General features: G+C 43.4%; 1 protein-coding gene across 2 annotated transcripts in view; it reads right to left on the reverse strand.

Annotated features, from left to right (window-relative positions):
* The window catches only part of LOC118399009 (CUB and sushi domain-containing protein 3-like), a 908,305-nt gene that overhangs the window by 624,562 nt on the left and 258,523 nt on the right, over positions 1–25,220 (reverse strand). For both annotated transcript variants that reach the window (XM_052472732.1, XM_052472731.1), the window contains exon 4: positions 13,434–13,628. In XM_052472732.1, the coding sequence (XP_052328692.1) occupies positions 13,434–13,628 (195 nt within the window). The remainder of the gene's footprint in view (positions 1–13,433; positions 13,629–25,220) is intronic.

A 25,220-nucleotide genomic window follows, 5' to 3' on the forward strand; every position in this document is an offset into this window, starting at 1 on the left:
GTCTCAAATCAAATAACAAATTTGACAGATCAATATGATTTTTTTTATTGCATGAAAGCTTGTAAAATGCTTTCAACACCTAATGTGCATTCGCATTGCAAAGGGCTCGGTGCAATGTAGCGGTGGCAACCAATCAGAAGAGTTGGAGGCATGGCCTAGTGTGGGCGTGTCTTTGAATGAGTTATTTTTGGCTACCAATGAGAGTCAATATAATTTCAGGTAATTTAAAAAACATTTTTTTTTAATGATTATATGTTTCCTGCCAGCACTGAAACTTAAATGATATCTGCATAAATACTGTAATACTAAAGAGCCTGGAAAGGTTTCCATTGATTAGATGATCACGGGCAGCAGGGCAGCCTAATGCTTAGAGTGTTGGACTAGTATCTGGAAGGTTGCAAGTTCAAACCCCGAGCTGACAATGTACAAATCTGTTGTTCTGACCCTGAACAGGCAGTTAAACCACTGTTCCTAGGCCATCATTGAAAATAAGACTTTGTTCTTAACTGACTTGCCTGGTTAAATAAAGGTAAAAATAAAAACACCATTTGGTAACAAGTTAACATCTTACGTGAAGAAAGTGTTTATATTCATTATTATTATGGAACTAACTTAATATCTGGATTAACAGGAAATTGATTTTATTACTTGTAACCCAATTGAAGAAATGTGGACAGGTAATTCCAAAGTGAAAAATCTACTTGGTACCACATGAAAAAATGGGCTCTATATATATACGGTATGAATATATATATATATATATATATATATATATATATATATATATATATATATATATATATATATATATATATATATATATGTTTTTTATTAGGTTTAACCAAAGAGGGAATAGGAAGTTGAATGTTGAAAGAAAAAGGTTGAAACTTGAAATATAGATTAATCAAATATAACATTTGACTTTGAATCCTATATTTGTTTTCAACAAATGTACAAAAAAAATTACATTGAGAAAACCATTTACTTGTAAACAGTTGATACTTTTTTTAGGTTGATCGAAAATACTTTTACAGTGTACAAACAATGCAGAAGTAGTGAACAGCTGAAACCTAGACAAGAGAAGACAGGGTGAACATCATGGTTGTGAAACCAATCAAAGTACGATCCAGAAAGACTGCAAACTGGTTCATTCAAATCAGCCTGTAATTGGCAAAAAATATTTCCAATGGTGCTCATTTCACAGATTTTTTTCTTCTCCCACTTAGCCACTCTCCCAAAGCTGTTATATAATCTCTGAAATCTGTGAATATATCATGTAACTGCAATGTACCGCTAAAACCTGGTTACTCAGATATATTGAACATCTGTTCTGATACACAGGGCACCATGAAGAACAGCTTTGATGCCAGTTTTATGTCATGCATATTTATAGCCAAAATTTTACTGGGCCTTACAGAACCTGCCTGTACATCTGTAGCAAAGCAGTGCTTGGTGCTAGTTACTAACACTGTGGAGAAGCCTCCTGTTCACCTCTAGTGGCTGGTTACTAACACTGTGATTAAGGATGGAGAAGCCCCCTGTTCACCTCTAGTGGCTGGTTAATAAGACTGTGATTAAGGCTGGAGAAGCCCCCTGTTCACCTCTAGTGGCTGGTTACTAACACTGTGATTAAGGATGGAGAAGCCCCCTGTTCACCTCTAGTGGCTGGTTACTGACACTGTGATTAAGGATGGAGAAGCCCCCTGTTCACCTCTAGCGGCTGGTTAATAACATTGTGATTAAGGATGGAGAAGCCCCCTGTTCACCTCTAGTGGCTGGTTAATAACACTGTGATTAAGGATGGAGAAGCCCCCTGTTCACCTCTAGTGGCTGGTTAATAACACTGTGATTAAGGATGGAGAAGCCCCCTGTTCACCTCTAGTGGCTGGTTAATAACACTGTGATTAAGGATGGAGAAGCCCCCTGTTCACCTCTAGCGGCTGGTTACTGACACTGTGATTAAGGATGGAGAAGCCCCCTGTTCACTGCTAATAGGATTCATTGCTGCTTTGCATCAGTCCAGTTTCCTGTCTTGGTTTCAGTGACCTCTACAACATCCTGAAAGCCTGTCTGGAAGGTGTCCAGATACACATGTTACTGTTCTTCCCTTGTTTCCTAAAAAGAAACATCGATTTGGTAGTTGTGTACGTAGTAGTTTCTGTTTGTGTCCAGAAGATGTTAAAGGCTGACTTTATAGGATATGGGATTCTAGGCGCAAGGTACGGTTAGCTGGATGACGAGAGTTGACGGTAATGCCCGTTAATACCGTTGGAGGATGTTGTCACCCCAGCACAGCAGAATTGGAATAGCAGAGCTGAGCTGAGTAAAGTGCCTGCCTCTTTGGGGCTCCCGGTACACCTGTACAGCAGCGCTGTCATGACGATTTCACGGATTCACACCAAGCTTCACCAACTCTCTCTTGCCGCAGGCTCCAGCTCCCTTAAACCAAGCAAATCCAAGCTTTACTGACTGTAAGCTCCAATAAAAAACGAGTAATAGAAAAATATAAAAAAAAATCTCCAGTTTTCCAATAGCGTTTGAGGAGGTTAGAGTGGCGGTGGATTTTTGTTACAGTATATCTAGAGTCATTCATTTCAGTGTTTGTGTTTTTATTGAATTGTTATTGTTTGCATTACAACTTGGGAATAACAACTTACAAAACATAAGTAGTTAGTGTATGTTAATAATGTGGGGGTATTAACAAGGGCTGTGTGACCATTGTGTTTAGGCTACTCTATATCCAGGATCAATGCTGAGGATACCGATACCTCTCCTTCTGACTCAATGATAGAGAGCCTATTTAACACAAGGGACCCAACACGAGGGACACAACACAAGGGATACAACACAATGGACCCAACACAGGGGACACAACACAAGGGACACAACACAAGGGACCCTACACAAGGGACACAACACAAGGGACCCTACAGAAGGGACCCTACACAAGGGACCCAACACAGGGGACACAACACAAGGGACACAATACAAGGGACACAACACAAGAGACACAACACAAGTGACCCTACACAAGGGACACAACACAAGGGACACAACACAAGGGACACAACACAAGGGACACAACACAAGGCATCCAACACAAGGCATCCAACACAAGGGACCCTACACAGGGGACACAACACAAGGGACACAACACAAGGGACACAATACAGGGGACACAATACAGGGGACATAACACAAGGGACACAACACAAGGGACACAACACAAGGGACACAATACAAGGGACACAATACAGGGGACATAACACAAGGGACACAACACAAGGGACACAATACAGGGGACACAATACAGGGGACACAACACAAGGGACACAACACAAGGGACACAACACAAGGGACACAACACAAGGGACACAACACAAGGGACACAATACAGGGGACATAACACAAGGGACACAACACAAGGGACACAACACAAGGGACACAACACAAGGGACACAATACAGGGGACACAATACAAGGGACACAATACAAGGGACACAACACAAGGGACACAATACAAGGGACACAATACAGGGGACACAATACAAGGGACACAATACAAGGGACACAACACAGGGGACACAATACAGGGGACACAACACAGGGGACACAACACAAGGGACACAACACAAGGGACACAATACAAGGGACACAATACAGGGGACACAATACAGGGGACATAACACAAGGGACACAACACAAGGGACACAATACAGGGGACACAATACAGGGGACATAACACAAGGGACACAACACAAGGGACACAATACAGGGGACACAATACAGGGGACATAACACAAGGGACACAACACAAGGGACACAATACAGGGGACACAATACAGGGGACATAATACAAGGGACACAATACAAGGGACACAATACAGGGGACACAATACAAAGGACACAACACAAGGGACACAACACAAGGGACACAATACAGGGGACACAATACAGGGGACACAATACAGGGGACATAACACAAGGGACACAATACAAGGGACACAACACAGGGGACACAACAAGACATGGAGTAGATGGAGTATTCATCCATTTGAACCGTTAGTATGTCTGGCATCACCACAGGAGCGGCTCCATCCTATATTACTTCAACTGTCATCTGATTATGTTTTCCAACTGTCCAACTATGGAGATCAAATCCACTGTGTGGCACCAACCATTCACTTTTCATGCTGTTCTTTAGAGCTGAAGACATTTATCTAGATTTGAAGTGAAATAAACGTGACTACCAGGCCTGGATTCATTAAGTGCCAGATTGCATAATGCATATGGTAGAGAGAATTTGACTTTAATTTGCACTTTCCTATGTTTTCCATAATTATCACGATGCTTTCTTGTCCATGAATTGAAGTTTAATTTATAAAGGCCCAATGATCCCTGGTTCAGAGTAATGCAGAGACACTGCTTGGTAAACTTGAAGTTGAATTTATAAAGGCTCAATGATCTCTGGTTCAGAGTAATGCAGAGACACTGCTTGGTAAGCTTATCACATTGTTACAATAGTTACTTTTTTTTTTACTCTTCAGTAAAATGCTTTCTCTGTTCCCCCTTAATCAACACTGGGATTTATTTTGAATGTCTTTTTTTTCGCCACCTAGTAGAGTGAGATTTCAAATCTATATTAGAGAGAGAGAGAGAGAGATCAGGCCTGGCAGATTGAAGTCACACTCCTCCAAAGTGAGCTTGGCAGCACACACCAATGAAGATTCCAAATAATTGTAAGCCTGCCACACACACACACTATATATTTATTAAGCATAAGAATGAGTGTGAGTTTTTGTCACAACCAGGCTTGTGAGAAGTGACAAAGAGCTCTTATATGACCAGGGCACAACAATAATATAATAATAATCAATGATTTTGCTCTTTATTTAACCATCTTACCAATAAAACTGTATTTGTTCATTGAAAATAGCGAATAACTCACCATAGGTTAATGAGAAGGGTGTGCCCGACGGCATTGTGCGTAGCCCAGTTTGGGAGTACCTGCAGTAGTAGATCAGACCACTGCTAAACAGAAATATCTACTGACCGTTTCTGTAGTCACAACTGTAGTTGCATTGGCAATTATTCATAATTAGTCAGGAGGTTTTAAATAGACCTGGTTTATTGTAATTGGTCAATGGGCACTGATTGGACTTGTATGCTGCTATTTAAACAAATATTTGTCATAGCGATCATACTAAATGGCATATCAATAATATAATGTTTTATGTATTTCATTAAAATACATTTTGTTTTGAGCTTTTCAAATCAAATCAAATGACATTTTGTTGGTCACGTACTGTACAGATGTTTAGCAGTGTCACGTCCTGGTCGAAGTATTTTGTGTTTATCTTAATTTATTTGGTCAGGCCAGGGTGTGACATGGGTTTTTGTATGTGGTGTGTATGTAGTGGGATTGTAGCTTAGTGGGGTGTTCTAGGTAAGTCTATGGCTGTCTGAAGTGGTTCTCAATCAGAGGCAGGTGTTTATCGTTGTCTCTGATTGAGAACCATATTTAGGCAGCCATATTCTTTGGTTGTGTTGTGGGTGATTGTCCTTAGTGTCCTGATGTCCTTGTGCTGTGTTAGTTTACACAAAGTATAGGCTGTTTCGGTTTTCGTTCAATTTATTGTTTTGTAGTGTTTGTGTTTATTCGTGTTTACGTTGTTTATTAAACATGGATCGCAATCTACACGCTGCGTTTTGGTCCGACTCTCCTTCACCACATGAAAACCTTTACAAGCAGATGTTACTCTGGTGAAATGCTTGTGCTTCTAGTTCCGAAAGTGCAGCAATATCTAACAAGTAATATCTAACCATTTCACGACAAATACCTAATAAACACAAATCTAAGTAAAGGAATGTAATTAAGAATATATACATATTATATGGACAAGCAAACAGCAAGCTGTGAGTGCATACATTAAACTGTACTGTAACATTTTAACATTGCTCTGACATGTATATATTACTAATTATGTACTGTTCCTTAATTACAGTTTTATAGACTGAAGCGAAAACACTAAATTGTTCTGTAAAGCATTAAGGGTGCTCCCAAAAGAGGACATGTGCATTTATATGGCAAGTATGATGTTAATGCACACACACACTGACACATACTGCAGGCCCGTAACAGTGACACTTCCGTCCCGCTCCTCACCCCTACCTGGGCTCGAACCAAGGGCACTCTGAACACATCAACAGTCCCCTTCGAAGAATCGATACCTATCGCTCCGTAAAAGCAGCTACTTCAAGGTCTCAGAGTGAGTGATATCACCGATTGAAATGCCGCTAGCGTGCACCACTAACTAGCCAGCTATTTCACACCGGTTACACACACACACACACACACACACACACACACACACATACACACACACACTAGCAAATCTAATTTGGAGTTTTGTCAGTCTACATAATGCTTTTCTCCTCTCAAACATTCATGCAAAGCAAATGCCTCTGTCATTATGTCCAGGGAATAGGTAGTTGGCTTCAAATCACTAAAATAGCCTCTCATTTCTATTGGGGGTTGAAGAATGTCTGCAAAAAAATCAATTTGTACCGATGACAGGGCCTTGGCAGGCTGCAGATCAGCCACTGAGATTCTCATCACATTAGCCCTCAGCGAGCAGCTCCCTGGTCCACTAATATATATAGAGAACAGGCTCCCTGGTCCACTGATAAATATATATATATAGAGAGAACAGGCTCCCTGCTCCACTAACATATATATAGTGAGAACAGGCTCCCTGGTCCATTAATATATATAAAGAACAGGCTCCCTGGTCCACTGATAAATATATATATATAGAGAGAACAGGCTCCCTGCTCCACTAACATATATATAGAGAGAACAGGCTCCCTGGTCCATTAATATATATAAAGAACAGGCTCCCTGGTCCACTAATATATATAGATTACAGGCTCCCTGGTCCACTAATGTATATAGAGAACAGGCTCCCTGGGCCATTAATATATATAGATAACAGGCTCCCTGGTCCACCAATATAAAAAGAGAACAGGCTCCCTGGTCTGACCAATCTGATTCCACGCTTCAAGAATGCTTCGAACACATGGATTGGGATATGTTCCGCATTGCGTCAAACAACAACATTGACGAATATGGTGATTCGGTGAGCGAGTTCATTAGAAAGTGCATTGGCGATGTCGTACCCACAGCAACTATTAAAACATTCCCAAACCAGAAACCGTGGATTGATGGCAGAATTCGCACGAAACTGAAAGCGCGAACCACTGCTTTTAACCAGGGCAAGGTGACCGGAAACATGACCGAATACAAACAGTGTATCTATTCCCTCCGCAAGGCAATCAAACAAGCTAAGCGTCAGTATAGAGACAAAGTAGAGTTCCAATTAAACGGCTCAGACACAAGAGGTATGTGGCAGGGTCTACAGTCAATCACGGATTACAAAAAGAAAACCAGCCCAGTCACGGACCAGGATGTCTTGCTCTCAGACAGACTAAATAACTTCTTTGCTCGCTTTGAGGACAATACCGTGCCACTGACACAGCCCGCTACCAAAACCTGCGCACTGTCCTTCACTGCAGCCGACGTGAGTAAAACATTTAAATGTGTTAACCCTCGCAAGGCTGCAGGCCCAGATGGCATCCCCAGCCGCGTCCTCAGAACATGCGCAGACCAGCTGGCTGGTGTGTTTACGGATATATTCAATCAATCCTTATCCCAGTCTGCTGTTCCCACATGCTTCAAGAGGGCCACCATTGTTCCCGTTCCCAAGAAAGCTAAGGTAACTGAGCTAAACTACTACCGCCCCGTAGCACTCACTTCCGTCATCATGAAGTGCTTTGAGAGACTAGTCAAGGACCATGTCACCTCCACCCTACCTGACACCCTAGACCCACTCCAATTTGCCTACCGCCCCAATAGGTCAACAGACGACGCAATCGCAATCACACTGCACACTGCCCTAACCCATCTGGACAAAAGGAATACCTATGTGAGAATGCTGTTCATCGACTACAGCTCAGCATTTAACACCATAGTACCCTCCAAACTCGTCATCAAGCTTGAGACCCTGGGTCTCGACCCCGCCCTGTGCAACCGGGTAGTGGACATCCTGACGGGCCACTCCCAGGTGGTGAGGGTAGGTAACAACATCTCCACCCCGCTGATCCTCAACACTGGGGCCCAACAAGGGTGCGTTCTGAGCCCTCTCCTGTACTCCTTGTTCACCCACGACTGCATGGCCATGCACGCCTCCAACTCAATCATCAAGTTTGCGGACGACACTACAGTGGTAGGCTTGATTACCAACAACAACGAGACCACCCACATGGAGGAGGTGAGGGCCCTCGGAGTGTGGTGTCAGGAAAATAACCTCACACTCAACGTCAACAAAACAAAGGAGATGATCGTGGACTTCAGGAAACAGAAGAGGGAGCACGCCCCTATCCACATCGACGGGACAGTAGTGGAGAGGGTAGAAAGTTTTAAGTTCCTCGGCGTACACATCACGGACAAACTGAATTGGTCCACCCACACAGACAGCATTGTGTAGAAGGTGCAGCAGCGCCTCTTCAACCTCAGGAGGCTGAAGAAATTTGGCTTGTCACCAAAAGCACTCACAAACATTTACAGATGCACAATCGTATCACCGCCTGGTACGGCAAATACTCTGCCCACAACCGTAAGGCTCTCCAGAGGGTAGTGAGGTCTGCACCACACATCACCGGGGAGAACAGGCTCCCTGGTCCACTAATATATATAGTGGACAGGCTCCCTGGTCCATTAATTATATAGTGGACAGGCTCCCTGGTTCATTAATATATATAGTGGACAGGCTCCCTGGTCCATTAATAGATATAGTGGACAGGCTCCCTGGTTCATTAATATATATAGTGGACAGGCTCCCTGGTTCATTAATATATATAGTGGACAGGCTCCCTGGTCCATGAATATATATAGAGAACAGGCTCCCTGGTCCATTAATATATATAGTGGACAGGCTCCCTGGTTCATTAATATATATAGTGGACAGGCTTCCTGGTTCATTAATATATATAGTGGACAGGCTCCCTGGTTCATTAATATATATAGTGGACAGGCTCCCTGGTCCACTAATATATATAGTGGACAGGCTCCCTGGTCCATTAATATATATAGAGAACAGGCTCCCTGGTTCATTAATATATATAGTGGACAGGCTCCCTGGTCCATTAATATATAGAGAGAACAGGCTCCCTGGTCCATTAATATATATAGTGGACAGGCTCCCTGGTCCACTAATATATATAGTGGACAGGCTCCCTGGTTCATTAATATATATAGTGGACAGGCTCCCTGGTTCATTAATATATATCGTGGACAGGCTCCCTGGTCCACTAATATATATAGAGAACAGGCTCCCTGGTCCACTAATATATATAGAGAACAGGCTCCCTGGTCCATTAATATATATAGAGAACAGGCTCCCTGGTCCATTAATATATATAGAGAACAGGCTCCTTGGTCCACTAATATGTATAGAGAACAGGCTCCCTGGTCCATTAATATACAAAGAGCACAGGCAGAATGTAAATGTCTAGATCAGTGGTCACCAACGTTTTCTGAGTCATGATCACTTTCTGAGTCAAAACACATCACTTTTAAAAAAAGTATATGCAACATTAATCAATTAAAAGCAGTTCTGTAGCCATGAAGTTATATTCTCAGACCATTTTGAAATTATATTTTAAAAAATATAGGTACAGAACGTGCTCCCACTGGTCATGGATCAGTGTCCTACTCCTGATGGTCTATCTGAGGGGAGGGAGAAGTGGTGCTGACCGTCCCTCTGCTGAGAAAAGGGGACAGTCTTCCAGATGGCTGAACTCAAGTCCCTCTGCATTATTTCTGCCTTATGTACCAATTCATGTTACTCCTGTGACCAGCGAAAGTGATAAGACACAAGCTGCTGATAATAACAACGCAAGCTTATCCGAACAATTTGCTATTCTCACTCATTGCAGCTGCAATGTTGGTTGCAGCATGTGGAAATAGGAAGAAGGCACATTTTATGGCTTGTAAAGGTGTTGCAACAAAAGCGTGGACAGTGCTGAATATCAACTTAAACACGAACTTACACATAAAACAGCAGCTCTTTGCTGTATTCGTTGTCTCACTCTGGTCATGGTTTTAAAAGGTTTGAAATCTCACAGTATTACTTCCCTGTTCATAAAAACAATGTGCCTTGTTTTTACAGTCCACAGCTCGAGGAACCTGTGCAGGTGATCTGAGATATCAGGCGGTGTTCCAGACACATAAAATGTTACCCTGAATGATTCAGTTGCCCGACGGTGAAGGAACCGGTGGCCTTATATTAAAGTTGCGGTGGCCATTTTGAGTTCTTCTCCCATTTTCAACAGGAAATAATTGGTGATTATTTGTGTAAAGAAGTATCCCATGATCTGGGATAATTCAGTGCTGGCTGAACATCTACTAACAGAATCTAGGTTACGGTCGTTCACTGGTGTGTCACAACAATCCCCTGAACACGTACGTGATTTGTGATTGACACTTGATTCATGTCACAACTTTCCACTGAACTAATGTCACATAGTACTTATTCATTACCAGAAGTCACCCTGATACATGGTAGAGAGATTAAAATGTCCAAAGAGTAGACTAAGAGGACAATATGAACATGAATGTGCTGTACAGTATATATTAAACACCCTTAAATAGACTGTACAAACACTGTACTCTGTACTGCACCTTGAATAGTTCTGTACTCACACTGTACTCTGTACTGCACCTTGAATAGTTCTGTACACACACTGTACTCTGTACTGCACCTTGAATAGTTCTGTACACACACTGTACTCTGTACTGCACCTTGAATAGTTCTGTACACACACTGTACTCTGTACTGCACCTTGAATAGTTCTGTACACACACTGTACTCTGTACTGCACCTTGAATAGTTCTGTACACACACTGTACTCTGTACTGCACCTTGTAGTTCTGTACACACACTGTACTCTGTACTGCACCTTGAATAGTTCTGTACACACACTGTACTCTGTACTACACCTTGAATAGTTCTGTACACACACTGTACTCTGTACTGCACCTTGAATAGTTCTGTACACACACTGTACTCTGTACTGCACCTTGAATAGTTCTGTACACACACTGTACTCTGTACTGCAAGGCCAACACATGTAGAATGTCAAAGCAGAGGTGTCTAATGCTTCTGAACTTCTATTCCCTCGATCTCTTCTGACCTTTCAGGCTTGCAACTCCAACCGTTTTCTGTTCCATTTCACCTTTAAAGAAAACAAACATGTTCAATTATAGATCACTTAATGGTTTAGTTTAATATGCAGGCTGGCATCCCATTGCCGGAGAGGGGGGGGTAACACTCCTACTTGTTTCTACCCCATTGAATGGGGCTCTGGTGATTCGATCCAGTCTCGTGTTCATCAGACAGAAGGAAACATGATGCACGTTGCTGTCGTCTTACACTGATTATTAAGGACATAGCGTGCGGAGGCACACGGTGTCTACGGAGAGGCTTTTATTTGAAAACGGTCATGGATAATGCACATTATAATGGGCCCCAACACGGAACAATACATCTGAGTGTGTTCAAAGCAAAGGGAGCCATGCTGATGGTGTGTGATGCTCTCTGCTGATGGTGTGTGATGCTCTCTGCTGATGGTGTGTGATGCTCTCTGCTGATGGTGTGTGTTGCTCTATGCTGATGGTGTGTGTGTTGCTCTATGCTGATGGTGTGTGATGCTCTATGCTGATGGTGTGTGTGTTGCTCTCTGCTGATGGTGTGTGATGCTCTCTGCTGATGGTGTGTGTTGCTCTCTGCTGATGGTGTGTGTTGCTCTATGCTGATGGTGTGTGTGTTGCTCTATGCTGATGGTGTGTGTGTTGCTCTATGCTGATGGTGTATGTGTGTGTTGCTCTATGCTGATGGTGTATGTGTGTGTTGCTCTATGCTGATGGTGTGTGTGTTGCTCTATGCTGATGGTGTGTGTTGCTCTATGCTGATGGTGTATGTGTGTGTTGCTCTATGCTGATGGTGTATGTGTGTGTTGCTCTATGCTGATGGTGTATGTGTGTGTTGCTCTATGCTGATGGTGTGTGTGTTGCTCTATGCTGATGGTGTGTGTGTTGCTCTATGCTGATGGTGTATGTGTGTGTTGCTCTATGCTGATGGTGTGTGTGTGTTGCTCTATGCTGATGGTGTGTGTGTTGCTCTATGCTGATGGTGTGTGTGTTGCTCTATGCTGATGGTGTATGTGTGTGTTGCTCTATGCTGATGGTGTGTGTGTGTTGCTCTATGCTGATGGTGTGTGAGGCTCTATGCTGATGGTGTGTGTTCCTCTATGCTGATGGTGTGTGTGTGTGTGTGTGTGTGTGTGTGTGTGTGTGTGTGTGTGTGTGTGTGTGTGTGTGTGTGTGTGTGTGTGTGTGTGTGTGTGTGTGTGTGTGTGTGTGTGTGTGTGTGTGTGTGTGTGTGTTGCTCTATGCTGATGGTGTGTGAGGCTCTATGCTGATGGTGTGTGTGTGTTGCTCTATGCTGATGGTGTGTGTGTTCCTCTATGCTGATGGTGTGTGTGTGTGTGTTCCTCTATGCTGATGGTGTGTGTGTTCCTCTATGCTGATGGTGTGTGTGTTCCTCTATGCTGATGGTGTGTGTGTGTTCCTCTATGCTGATGGTGTGTGTGTGTGTTCCTCTATGCTGATGGTGTGTGTGTGTTCCCCTATGCTGATGGTGTGTGTGTGTTGCTCTATGCTGATGGTGTGTGTGTTTTGCTCTATGCTGACGGTGTGTGTCTCCTCTGTCCTCTGTCCTCTCTCTCTCCTCTGTCCTCTCTGTCCTCTGTCCTCTGTCCTCTCTCTCCTCTGTCCTCTCTCTTCTGTCCTCTCTTCTCTGTCCTCTCTCCTCTGTCCTCTCTGTCATCTGTCTTCTTTCTCTCTCTCCTCTGTCCTCTCTCTCTCACACACACACACACACACACACACACACACACACACACACACACACACACACACACACACACACACTCCTCTGTCCTCTCTCTTCTGTCCTCACACTTCTCACACACACACACACACACACCTCTAGTTTCCAGATGAACACAAAACTGTCATCACACACACACACACACACACACACACACACACACACACACACACACACACACACACACACACACACACACACACACACACACACACACACACACACACACACACACACACACACACACACACACACACACACACATATATAGTTTCACAGATGAACACAAAACTCAAACACATTCAGACAAATCTTTCACACCTCTGCCATACACACACCATACCATCTCCACAGACACACTCCCAGCATGCAGCTGTCACCAACACCGTGTCACACACACAGTGCCAGGTCATGGACACTCACCTCTGCAGATGGGCACAGGGAAGTCCCACACAGCGCCTTTCTCCGCGTTGGTGACACAGGTTAGCTGTGGGTGCCCGTCCAGGACGTACCCGGTCACACAGCTGTAGCGAATCTGGTCTCCCACGTTAAAGCGTGTCCCTACCAGGATGCCTTTGGGCGGAACCCCAGGGTTTCCACAGGCACTGATCTGCAGTTCTGACGGGGGGAACAGGGAAGAGGGAGACAGCCGTTACACTTTGTTACAACATCTAAGACAGAGAACAGGGAAGAGGGAGACAGCCGTTATGCTTTATTACAACATCTAAGACAGAGAACAGGGAAGAAAGAGACAGCCGTTATGCTTTGTTACAACATCTAAGACAGAGAACAGGGAAGAGGGAGACAGCCGTTACGCTTTATTACAACATCTATGACAGAGAACAGGGAAGAGGGTGACAGCCGTTATGCTTTATTACAACATCTATGACAGAGAACAGGGAAGAGGGAGACAGCCGTTATGCTTTATTACAACATCTAAGACAGAGAATAGGGAAGAAAGAGACAGCCGTTATGCTTTATGACAACATCTAAGACAGAGAACAGGGAAGAGGGAGACAGCCGTTATGCTTTATTACAACATCTAAGACAGAGAACAGGGAAGAGGGAGACAGCCGTTATGCTTTATTACAACATCTAAGACAGAGAACAGGGAAGAAAGAGACAGCCGTTATGCTTTATTACAACATCTAAGACAGAGAACAGGGAAGAGGGAGACAGCCGTTATGCTTTATTACAACATCTAAGACAGAGAACAAGGAAGAGGGAGACAGCCGTTATGCTTTATTACAACATCTAAGACAGAGAACAGGGAAGAGGGAGACAGCCGTTATGCTTTATTACAACATCTAAGACAGAGAACAGGGAAGAAAGAGACAGCCGCTATGCTTTATTACAACATCTAAGACAGAGAACAGGGAAGAAAGAGACAGCCGTTATGCTTTATGACAACATCTAAGACAGAGAACAGGGAAGAAAGAGACAGCCGTTATGCTTTGTTACAACATCTAAGACAGAGAACAGGGAAGAAAGAGACAGCCGCTATGCTTTATTACAACATCTAAGACAGAGAACAGGGAAGAAAGAGACAGCCGTTATGCTTTGTTACAACATCTAAGACAGAGAACAGGGAAGAAAGAGACAGCCGTTATGCTTTATGACAACATCTAAGACAGAGAACAGGGAAGAAAGAGACAGCCGTTATGCTTTGTTACAACATCTAAGACAGAGAACAGGGAAGAAAGAGACAGCCGCTTTGCTTTATTACAACATCTAAGACAGAGAACAGGGAAGAAAGAGACAGCCGTTAAGTTAGGCATGACGTCAGGCATGTAAAGTAAGAAAATCACCCTCCCTCTCCCTCTCCCTCTCCCTCTCCCTCTCTCTCTCTCTCTCTCTCTCATTTCTAGAATTGTTTAAAGAAATACAAATACAAACTCAACTCAACATCAAGACAGTCAGTAAACTTCCGCGCTCCCTCACCACCATTACATGCAGTTCAGCACTGCATTGCATTCACATGGAACTTGCCTGCACATCTGAAGTTAAGGACACAGTGGGTGGGTTGGGTTCAGCTTTAGCTTCATGCTGGGAGAGCAAGATAAGAAAACCATATACTGGCTGAGACATGTGCAGTATTTGAGTAAATGAAAGAGCCAAAAAGAGAGAGAGGATGCTGTAACGGAAGAAAATATATAGTTGAGTGAAAAAGAGAGTCAGAGATAGAGAGATACAGAGAGAGAGAAAGATTGAGAACGAGTGAGGGAGAAAGATAGAAAGTGTGAGAGAGAGAGAGAGAGAGAGAGAGAGAGAGAGAGAGAGAGAGAGAGAGAGAGAGAGAGAGAGAGAGAGAGAGAGAGAGAGAGAGAGAGAGAGAGAGAGAGAGAGAGAGAGAGAGCCACAACAGAAGACCATTAAAAGTGCAGCCAGCCCACCACTGGTTACTCCCCTTGTATTCCAACCATAGAGTGTGTCAACCAGCCAACTAATGCTCAGGCAAACTGTTCTCAGTGGATTCACTGGAGAATGACTGGTTAAAGTGTGTCTGTCCACGGATGGTGTATATTATTTTCAAATCATTCAGAGCATGTTTATTCCTCTGGTCCGTGGTTTAGAGCAAGGCAGAGGGGCAAAGGGGAAGTGTCTGCTCCACCTGTCAGGCTACCAGGGGGTTGGAAGATCTAACCATGACATGGTCTACTGTGAATTAGTCTTTTTATGTAACACACACACGTTCTTGTACACACACACACACACACACACACACACACACACACACACACACACACACACACACACACACACACACACACACACACACACACACACACACACACACACACACACACACACACACACACACACACACACACACACACACACACACACACACACACACACACACACACACACACGTTCTTGTATGCACACACACTCACGTTTTTGTATGAACACACACACGTGTTCTTGTACACACACACACAGGCACGGAAACACACACACACACACAAACACACACACACACTGCAGACACGCTCAGCTAGCTGAGAGACAGACACGAGGCTACGAATATGCATGTCTGCAGGTATCAGCCAACTTTGTTAATTTAAAACTGCTAATTACCTGGGTGCTGATGTTGTAAAATAGCCTGAATGAAAACAGAGTCATTGGGCGGACAGCCAGCTTGTGTCTCTTTCCTTAAACAATGGGAGATCCTCATCAGTCCCATGGACCTACAGAGTGTGTGTGTGTCGGTGCGTGTGTGTGTGAGTGTGTTGGCTTGGATGGTGGATGGGCTCAAGAGCTCATAGGCAGGAGATAATGATTGAGCACACTTTCCCTCCTATTGTGACCTCTGACCTCTGTTTTATCAGAATGACGACCACTAGCTAGGTTTCCATCCAATTGACATTGTTGTGGATAAAAGGCTGAGCGTGATAACGTACTGCACATAAAAATATTTTTCAGTGAAATTTCCATGTACCGAATAAAAAATTTAAGTTTCATGAGTTTCCATTGTTTTTTCCAATCTACTGTTGGTTTTCTCACAAAAATACTCACAGGGATATCAATGGAGAAAAAAAAGAAACACAAAGAGAGAGAGAGCAAGAGAGAGAGAGAGAGAGACCCTCCTACCTGGAGGTGACAGCATTCCCTCCCCCATATGCCCCCCTTGACACAACTACCACAACATAACCAAAAACAATGGGTCACAACACCTGGAGCTCTGTCACACGCCAGGCATGTACAAAGTCAATGATAGGTTTCGAGGGGACTCTTGCGGTAGGTACACCTATATGTCATCTCTTGGCAGTAGTAGTGTAGACTACTTTATCACTGACCTCATCCCAGTCTCTCAGAGTGTTCACAGTCAGACCACTGACACCCCTATCAGACCACAGCAAAATCACAGTCTACTTGAACAGAGCAAAACTCAATCATGAGGCATCAAAGCCAAAGGAACTGAAGAATATTAAGAAATACTATAGAAGGAAGGAAAGTAGTGTGGAAACCAAACAAATTCAATTCCTTTTAGACAACTTCCTGGAAAAAAATGTTTCATTGTAATAGTGAAGGTGTAAACTTGGCAGTATAAAACCTAAACAGTATGACCTCAGCTTCCCTATCAAATCAAAAACATTTAAGCAGAAAACCTAAGAAAATTAACTAAAATGACCAAAAACATAGAGGCACAGAAAGCCTGAGCCTACACCTTCACTATGGTGAAACACTAAAGCAATAAAGAAATACACTACGTAAAAAGAAAGAACAGCAGGTCAGAAATCAGCTCAATATAATAGAAGAATCCATAGAAGCTAACCATAGAATCCATAGAATCAAACAAAAAAAACACAGAGCTATCTATCCAAAACAGAAATGTATAGAAAAAATATTTCTCCAAATTTTTGGGCCCCGTAACAAATAACAAAACAGCAGAACATTAACAGCAGACTCGTACATTTCCTCAGCGAAAACAACATACTAAGAAAATGTCAAATTGGCTTTTTACCAAATGACTGTACAATAGATCATTAACTCACCCTGCACACCCTAATTGACAAACAAACCAACTACAGCAATGGCTAAGTTTCCTCATGATTTGTTGATTTCAAAACAATATTTTGACTCAATTTGAGTCTGCTATACAAATTGATGGAAAGTGGTGTTGGGGGAAAAACATACAATATTATAAACTCCAAACAACAAATGTGCACTTAAAATTGGCAAAAAACACACTCATTTCTTTCCAAACGGCCATGGAGTAAGACAGGGATGCGGCTTAAGCCTCACCCTCTTCATGAGAAAACAAAAAGACAATTACTTGGAAAAAATTTACTAAAAAACTGAGCAACCTGGAATGTACACAGTGGCAGAATACCTGATCACTGTGACCGACCCAAACTTAAGGAAAGGTTTGACTATGTACAGACTCAGTGAGCATAGCCTTGCTATTGAGAGAGGATGCCATAGGCAGAATTGGCTCTCAAGAGAAGACAGGCTGCATGCAAACTGCCCACAAAATGAGGTGGAAACTGAGCTGCACTTCCTAACTTCCTGCCAAATGTATGACCATATTAGAGACACATATTTCCATCAGATTACACAGATTCACAAAGAATTTAAAAACAAATCCAATTTTGATAAACTCCCGTATTTATTGGGTGAAATGTAACTTCATTTGGTAATGTGAACATGTTTTTTTTGCATGCCAATAATAAAGCCCGTTAAATGTAATTTAATTTTGAAAGAGAGCTAGAGAGAGATCAAGAGAGAGAGCTAGAGAGTGAGAGTGCACAAGAGAGAGAGAGAGAAAGAGAGAGAGCAAGAGAGAGAGAGCAATAGAGAGAGAGAGAGAGAGAGCAAGAGAGACAGCGAGAGAGCAAGAGAGAGAGAGCTAGAGAGAGCTAGAGAGAGAGAGCAAGAGAGAGAGAGCTAGAGAGAGAGAGCAAGAGAGAGAGCAAGAGAGAGAGAGAGTGAGAGCGCAAGAGAGAGAGAAAGAGAAAGGAAGAGAGAGAGAGAGGGAGCGAGAGCTAGAGAGAGAGAGAGGGAGTATATTTCACTTTAGTTTATTATCTAGTTCACTTGCTTTGGCAATTTTAACATATGTTCCCTATGCCAATAAAGCCCTTAAACTAAAATTGAATTGATAGTGAGAGATTTGTGACCTTTGTAAATACAACCCACATTTATATTTATTTATTTTTCCTCTTGTACTTTAACTATTTGCACATCGTTACAACAATATATATAGACATAATGACATTTGCAATGTGTCTATTCCTTTGGAATGTCTGTGAGTGTAATATTAATGTAAGTCGCTCTGGATAAGAGCGTCTGCTAAATGACTTAAATGTAAATGTAAATGTAAATGTTAATTTTTATTGTTTATTTCACTTTTGTTTATTATCTATTTCACTTACTTTGGCACTGTAAGCATATGATTCCCATGCCAATAAAGCCCTTAAATTGAAAATTGAAATTGAGAGAAAACAAAGGAGCCTGAAATGTTGGACCGTGAACAAGCGTCCAGTCCTCCTCTAGCTCTGTGAACAAATTAGAGATGCAGTTAATTCCTTTAATCCACTACAGAAAAATTAAACACTTGAATAAAAACCTCAGGTGTGATTCAGTAAAGGTCCTCACTGTGTGTGTGTGACAGAGAGATGTGCCTCAGAGCTATTTAAATTACACTTGTCTTTGTATTTATTACATCACATACTGTATGTCCCTGAAAATGTGCTTAATGTGTACACTACCAGTCAAAAGTTTTAGAATACCTACTCATTCAAGGGTTTTTCTCTATTTTTACTATTTTCTACATTGTAGAATAATAGTCAAGACATCAAAACTATGAAATAACACCTATGGAATCATGTAGTAACCCAAAAAGTATTAACTCAAAATCTAAATATTTTGTATTTAAGATTCTTCAAATATCCATCCCTTGCCTTGATGACAGCTTCGCACACTCTTAACAAGCTTCACCTGGAAAAGCTTTTCCAACAGTCTAGAAAGAGTTCCCACATGCTGAGCACTTGTTGGGTGCTTTTGCTTCACTCTGCGGTCTGACTCATCCCAAAACATCTCAATTTGGTTGAGGTCAGAGGATTGTGGAGGCCAGGTCATCTGATGCAGCACTCCATCACTTCTTGGTAACATAGCCCTTACACAGCCTGGAGGTGTGTTGGGTCATTCTTGTTGAAAAACAAATGATAGTCCGACTACGCCCAAACCAGATGGGATGGCATGGCGTATCGCTGCAGAATGCTATGGCAACCATGCTGGTTAAATGTGCTTTGAATTGTAAAAAAAAATCACAGACAGTGTCACCAGCAAAGCACCCCCACATCATAACACCTCCTCCTCCATGCTTCACGGTGGGAAGTACACATACACGGATCATCCGTTCACCCACACCACGTCTCACAAAGACACAGCGATTGGAAATCTAGACAGATTTCCACCGGTCTAATGTCCATTTCTCGTGTTTCTTGGTCCAAGCAAATTTCTTCTTATTGGTGTCCTTTAGTAGTGGTTTCTTTGCAGCAAATTGACCATGAAGGCCTGATTCACACAGTCTCCTCTAAACAGTGTGTGTGTCATGCCCTGACCTGAGTACTCGTTGTTTTCTTTATATATTTTGGTTAGGTCAGGGTGTGACGAGGGTGGTATGTGTGTTTTTTTTGTCTCAGCTAGGGTTTTTGTACTGTCTAGGGGTTTTGTAGATTTATGGGGTTGTTTACTATCTATGTGTTTATGTAGGTCTATGGTTGCTTAGATTTGTTCTCAATTAGAGGCAGGTGTTTATCGTTGTCTCTGATTGGGAACCATATTTAGGCAGCCATATTCTTTGGGTATTTTGTGGGTTATTGACTATGTTATGTTGCACGTCAGCTCAGTATTTTGTTAGCGGTCACGTTCATCTTGTTGTTTTGTTTAAGTATTCTTTGTGTTCTTCCTTCAATAAAGAAGAATGTATTCCCACCACCTTACGCTTTGGTCCCCTCCATACGACGATCGTGACAGAATTTCCCACCAGCAAAGGACCAAGCAGCGTGGTAACAGAGAGCAGCAGCAATCACAGGACTTCTGGACTTTGGAGGAGATTCTGGACGGCAAAGGACCCTGGGCACAGCCAGGGGAATATCGCCGTTCCAAAACAGAACTGGAGGCAGCGAAAGCAGAGAGGCGCCGGTATGAGGAGGCAGCACGGCAGCGCGGCAGGAAGCCCGAGTGGTAGCCCCAAAAATGTATTGGCGGAGGGCACACGGGGAGTGTGGCGAAGTCAGTTAGGAGACCTGCGCCAGCTCCCCGTGCTTACCGTGGAGAGAGAGGGCGTTGTACCGGGCAGGCACCGTGTTATGCTGTGGAGCGCACGGTGTCCCCGGTGCGTCTGCATAGCCTGGTGCGGTACATACCAGCTCCTCGTATTGGCCGGGCTAGAGTGGGCATTGAGCCAGATGCCATGAAGCCGGCTCTACGCATCTGGTCTCCAGTGCGTCTCCTCGGGCCGGCATACATGGCACCAGCCTTACGCATGGTGTCCCCGGGTCGCCAGCACAGCCCAGTGCGGGCTATTCCACCTCGCCGCACTGACCTGGCTACGGGGAGCATTCAACCAGGAAAGGTTGGGCAGGCCCGGTGCTCCAGATCTCCAGTGCACCTTCTCGGTCTGGTCTATCCGGTGCCATCTCCACGCACCAGCCCTCCGGTGGCAGCCCCCCGCACCGGGCTTCCTGTGCGTCTCCAGAGCCCAGTGCTTCCTGTTCCTCCTCCCCGCACTCGCCCTGAGGTGCGTGTCCTCAGCCAGAGCTGTCGGCCAGCCAGGAGCTGCCAGAGCCGTCAGCCAGTCCGGAGCTGCCCCTCAGTCCGGAGCTTTCCCTCAGTCCAGAGCTACCACTCAATCCGGAGCTACCACTCAGTCCGGAGCTACCACTCAGTCCAGAGCTGCCCCTCAGTCCAGAGGCGCTCCTCAGTCCAGTGGCACCCTCCACGATGATCTTCAGTCTGGGGCCCGCTGCGAGGGTCCCCACTCCTGAGGAACCACCTAAGTGGGCCAAGACTGAGATAGAGCTGGGTCCACGTCCCGCACCCCAGCCGCCGCCGTGAAAGAGGCCCACCCGGACCCTCCCCTTTAGATTAGGTTTCTGCGGCCGGAGTCCGCACCTTTGTCGGGGGGTACTGTCACGCACTGACCTGAGTATTCTTTGTTTTCTTTATATATTTTGGTTAGGTCAGGGTGTGATGAGGGTCGTATGTGTGTTTTTGCCTCATCTAAGGTTTTTGTACTGTTTAGGGGTTTTGTAGATTTATGGGATTGTTTACTATCTAGGTGTTTATATAGGTCTATGGTTGCCTAGATTGTTTCTCAATTAGAGGCAGGTGTTTATCGTTGTCTCTGATTGGGAACCATATTTAGGCAGCCATCTTCTTTGGGTATTTCATGGGTTATTGACTATGTTATGTTGCACGTTAGGTCAGTGTTTCGTTAGCGGTCACGTTCGTCTTGTTGTTTTGTTCTTCATGTTCTTCCTTCAATAAAGAAGAATGTATTTACACCACACTGCGCTTTGGTCCCCTCCATACGACGATCGTGACAGTGTGTTTCTTGAACTCTGTGAAGCATTTATTTGGGCTGCAATTGCTGAGGCTGGTAACTCTCATGAACTTATCCTCTGCAGCAGAAGTAACTCTGGGTCTTCCATTTCTGTGGTGGTCCTCATGAGAGCCAGTTTCATCATAGTGCTTGGTGGTTTTTGCTCCTGCACTTGAAGAAACTTTCAAAGCTCTTGAGATTTTCCGGATTAACTGACCTTCATGTCTTAAAGTAATGATGGAATGTTGTTTCTCTTTGCTTATTAGTGCTGTTCTTGACTTAATATGGACGTTTTACCAAATTCTGTATACCCCGCTACCTTGTGACAACACAACTGTTTGGCTCAAAAGCATTAAGTGCGAAAAAATCCACAAATTAACTTTTAAGAAGCCACACCTGTTAATTTAAATACATTCCAGGTGACTACCTCATGCATCTGGTTGAGAGAATGCCAAGAGTGTGCAAAGCTGTCATCAAGGCAAAGGGTGACTATTTGAAGAATCTCAAATATTCAATATATTTTGATTTGTTAAACACTTTTTTGGTTACTACATAATTCCATGTTTTATTTCATAGTTTTGATGTCTTCACTGTTATTCTACAATGTAGAAAATAGTAAAATAAAGAAAAACCCTTGAATGAGTAGGTGTTCTAAAACTTTTGACCGGTAGTGTATATTTACATATTTGATGAGGGTTGGGGGACTGTCCATTCTAGCATGAGGAAGTAAGGAGACATTTCCACTAGTTACCCCAACTACAAAGTCAAAATTGGCTATATTGTAAAAATGTATGAAAACAAACAATTTGCTTTTTGTTCTGAATTTAAGGTTAGGGTTAGGCATAAGGTTAGCAGTGTGGTAATGGTGAGGGTTAAGGTTAGGATTAAGGTTAGGGCTAAGGTTACGTTTTAGGTTTAAAATCACATTTTAAGAAGAGAAAATAGTAACGCCCTAACCTTTTCCATCACCATACCCGTGGGCTGCCTGGGAGTCACTGAAAAGCTAAATGTATGTGAAGAAACTTGCCAAACCGCTGAAGCTTGCTAAAAATGAGAATTTACTGGGAAAGTCCACTGTAGTTTCATCTCCTAAACCTGCAGTTCATATCTCCAAATGTAAAATTAATGAGGACACCGAGATTCAGTGAGCTTTCAGCCAAGGTAGAAAACACGATGTAGAGATGTATCATCTATGGCAGAACTATTCATGTGAATACTGCCTCCAGATAAAAAAGCTATGTTTTCTTTACATTAAGAACCAGACAGTTTTAGAGCCCAGAGAAGGAGAAGTCTGGGCCTGAACTGCTCAGCACTTTGAAAATTATAAACTACCAGCAATGTTTGCCTTTAAACGACCATATTATTGTCAGAATTTTCCATGAAATGTACTAAGACAAAACCATAAAGTACATTCAAGCCTATTTCAGCATTTCATGCATTGCTCATGACATTTCAGCAAAGGCAGAAGGAATCAAAAGAGACCTTGGATTAAAGCAATGGTCAAGCAGTAATAATCATTGTAAAACAAAGACCTTCATAGTGCCCTTGGTGTTCGGAAAAGGCAAATCAGACAACTTTCTCCCGCTTTCTTGACTGGCCTGCCTGCCTTGTCCCACATGGCTTCCATGTCGTTTCAACTACAAAATCCAATGTGATAACGTTTAATTAATAAACGTGAGAAAACTGATTGGATTTGCAAAAAGTCATCAGCGTAAGGAAATTCCTTATTTTCTTGACCAAACTTTTATTAAGCTAAATCCAATGACATGGTGACAGTTTCATGATAAATTCAGTCTAGATGACAACTCAACCAACTGTAAATCAAGACTAGACGTTGAACTGACGTCTGCCCAGTGGGGGCATGGTTACAGTAGCTGGAGTGCCAGAGATTCAACCTTGGGGATGATTGTGTTTCGAAGCGAGTTGGAGCTTCAGCAGCCAAATTACCTGCCCTTCTCTGGAGTATGCTTATCTGAAGAGTGCTAGCTCCAACCTCCTGGTAATCCATCTCCATCCTACTGCCACAGCTCTGCTATCTGACAGGCCGATAGGCGGCCAGTAGACCCAGGACCTGGCCAGGACTCTCCCTCCGCCCACGGTGACATAGAGGCTATTTTCCTCAATGTTCCGTCCGGTCCAGACTGCTGGCTAATACAAGGTCTATTGATTGCATTTGTAAACTTGGATGTACTTTGGAGTGCGTTTTTGTAAAACCCTTAACGTGTTCCAGAGAGGTTTAACCTGCTTTGCGGTTCTGACTGCTCTGCTGCGGTCTTGGAAACCACCCACCCACACAGTGAGAGGAGAAAACGAATGGAAACTATGTCAAACTACTACAGATTACACTCAAATCTGGAATAAGTAATTGGATGCATCCCAAAGTACACAATAGGGACTAGGGTGCCATTCGGGTTCCTAGAAGCAGTCTACTGTATGTATGTGAAATATGCTCAGATTGAGATATGAACCCTCCAGAAACAACGAGACATAGTATTCTGTAGAATCCCAGGATCTAAAGAAGGCATACAAGAGAACATGATCCTTCGGAGTGTAGTACAGGACGTACAATATGACCAGGAATAAGTCACAATACCTTCGGTAGGGTTGTAAAGATATTGGCCTGTCACCCTTATAATTCAATAATGCTTCACTTTGAATAATGCAGAAAAGCTGTAAAAGATAGCATACCTTTGAGAGAAAGGCCGTCTGAAAACAGAAGTGTGTTAATAGCATGTGGCGGAGGTTTAACTCCAGTGGTTTGTGTGGGACACAATGACTCTCACCGCTGTAGTATGAAATGGAATGCCCAGTGCATCCTGGGAAGCATGAGAAGCCAAGAGAGGAGGACACCAAGAGGCAAGGCAACACAAACCTTTACTATGAGTCCACTAGACTATTTTCTTTCCAACCCAGTCTGGGCTACGGTGTTTAACATTTGCATTTTCATTCTGTTGTTAACATTTTCAATCTGTTACACACACACACACACACACACACACACACACACACACTGGGGAGACAGGGAGGAAGAGACAGACACACCCTCTGACTGGGGAGACAGGGAGGGAGGGACTGTCAGGGACCCCACATCTCTCACAACCCAAACTGGGGAGACAGGGGGACCCCCATCTCTCCTACCTCCCCGAGATCAGGGG

Source organism: Oncorhynchus keta, chromosome 20, assembly GCF_023373465.1.
Source record: "Oncorhynchus keta strain PuntledgeMale-10-30-2019 chromosome 20, Oket_V2, whole genome shotgun sequence".
NCBI lineage: Eukaryota > Metazoa > Chordata > Actinopteri > Salmoniformes > Salmonidae > Oncorhynchus > Oncorhynchus keta.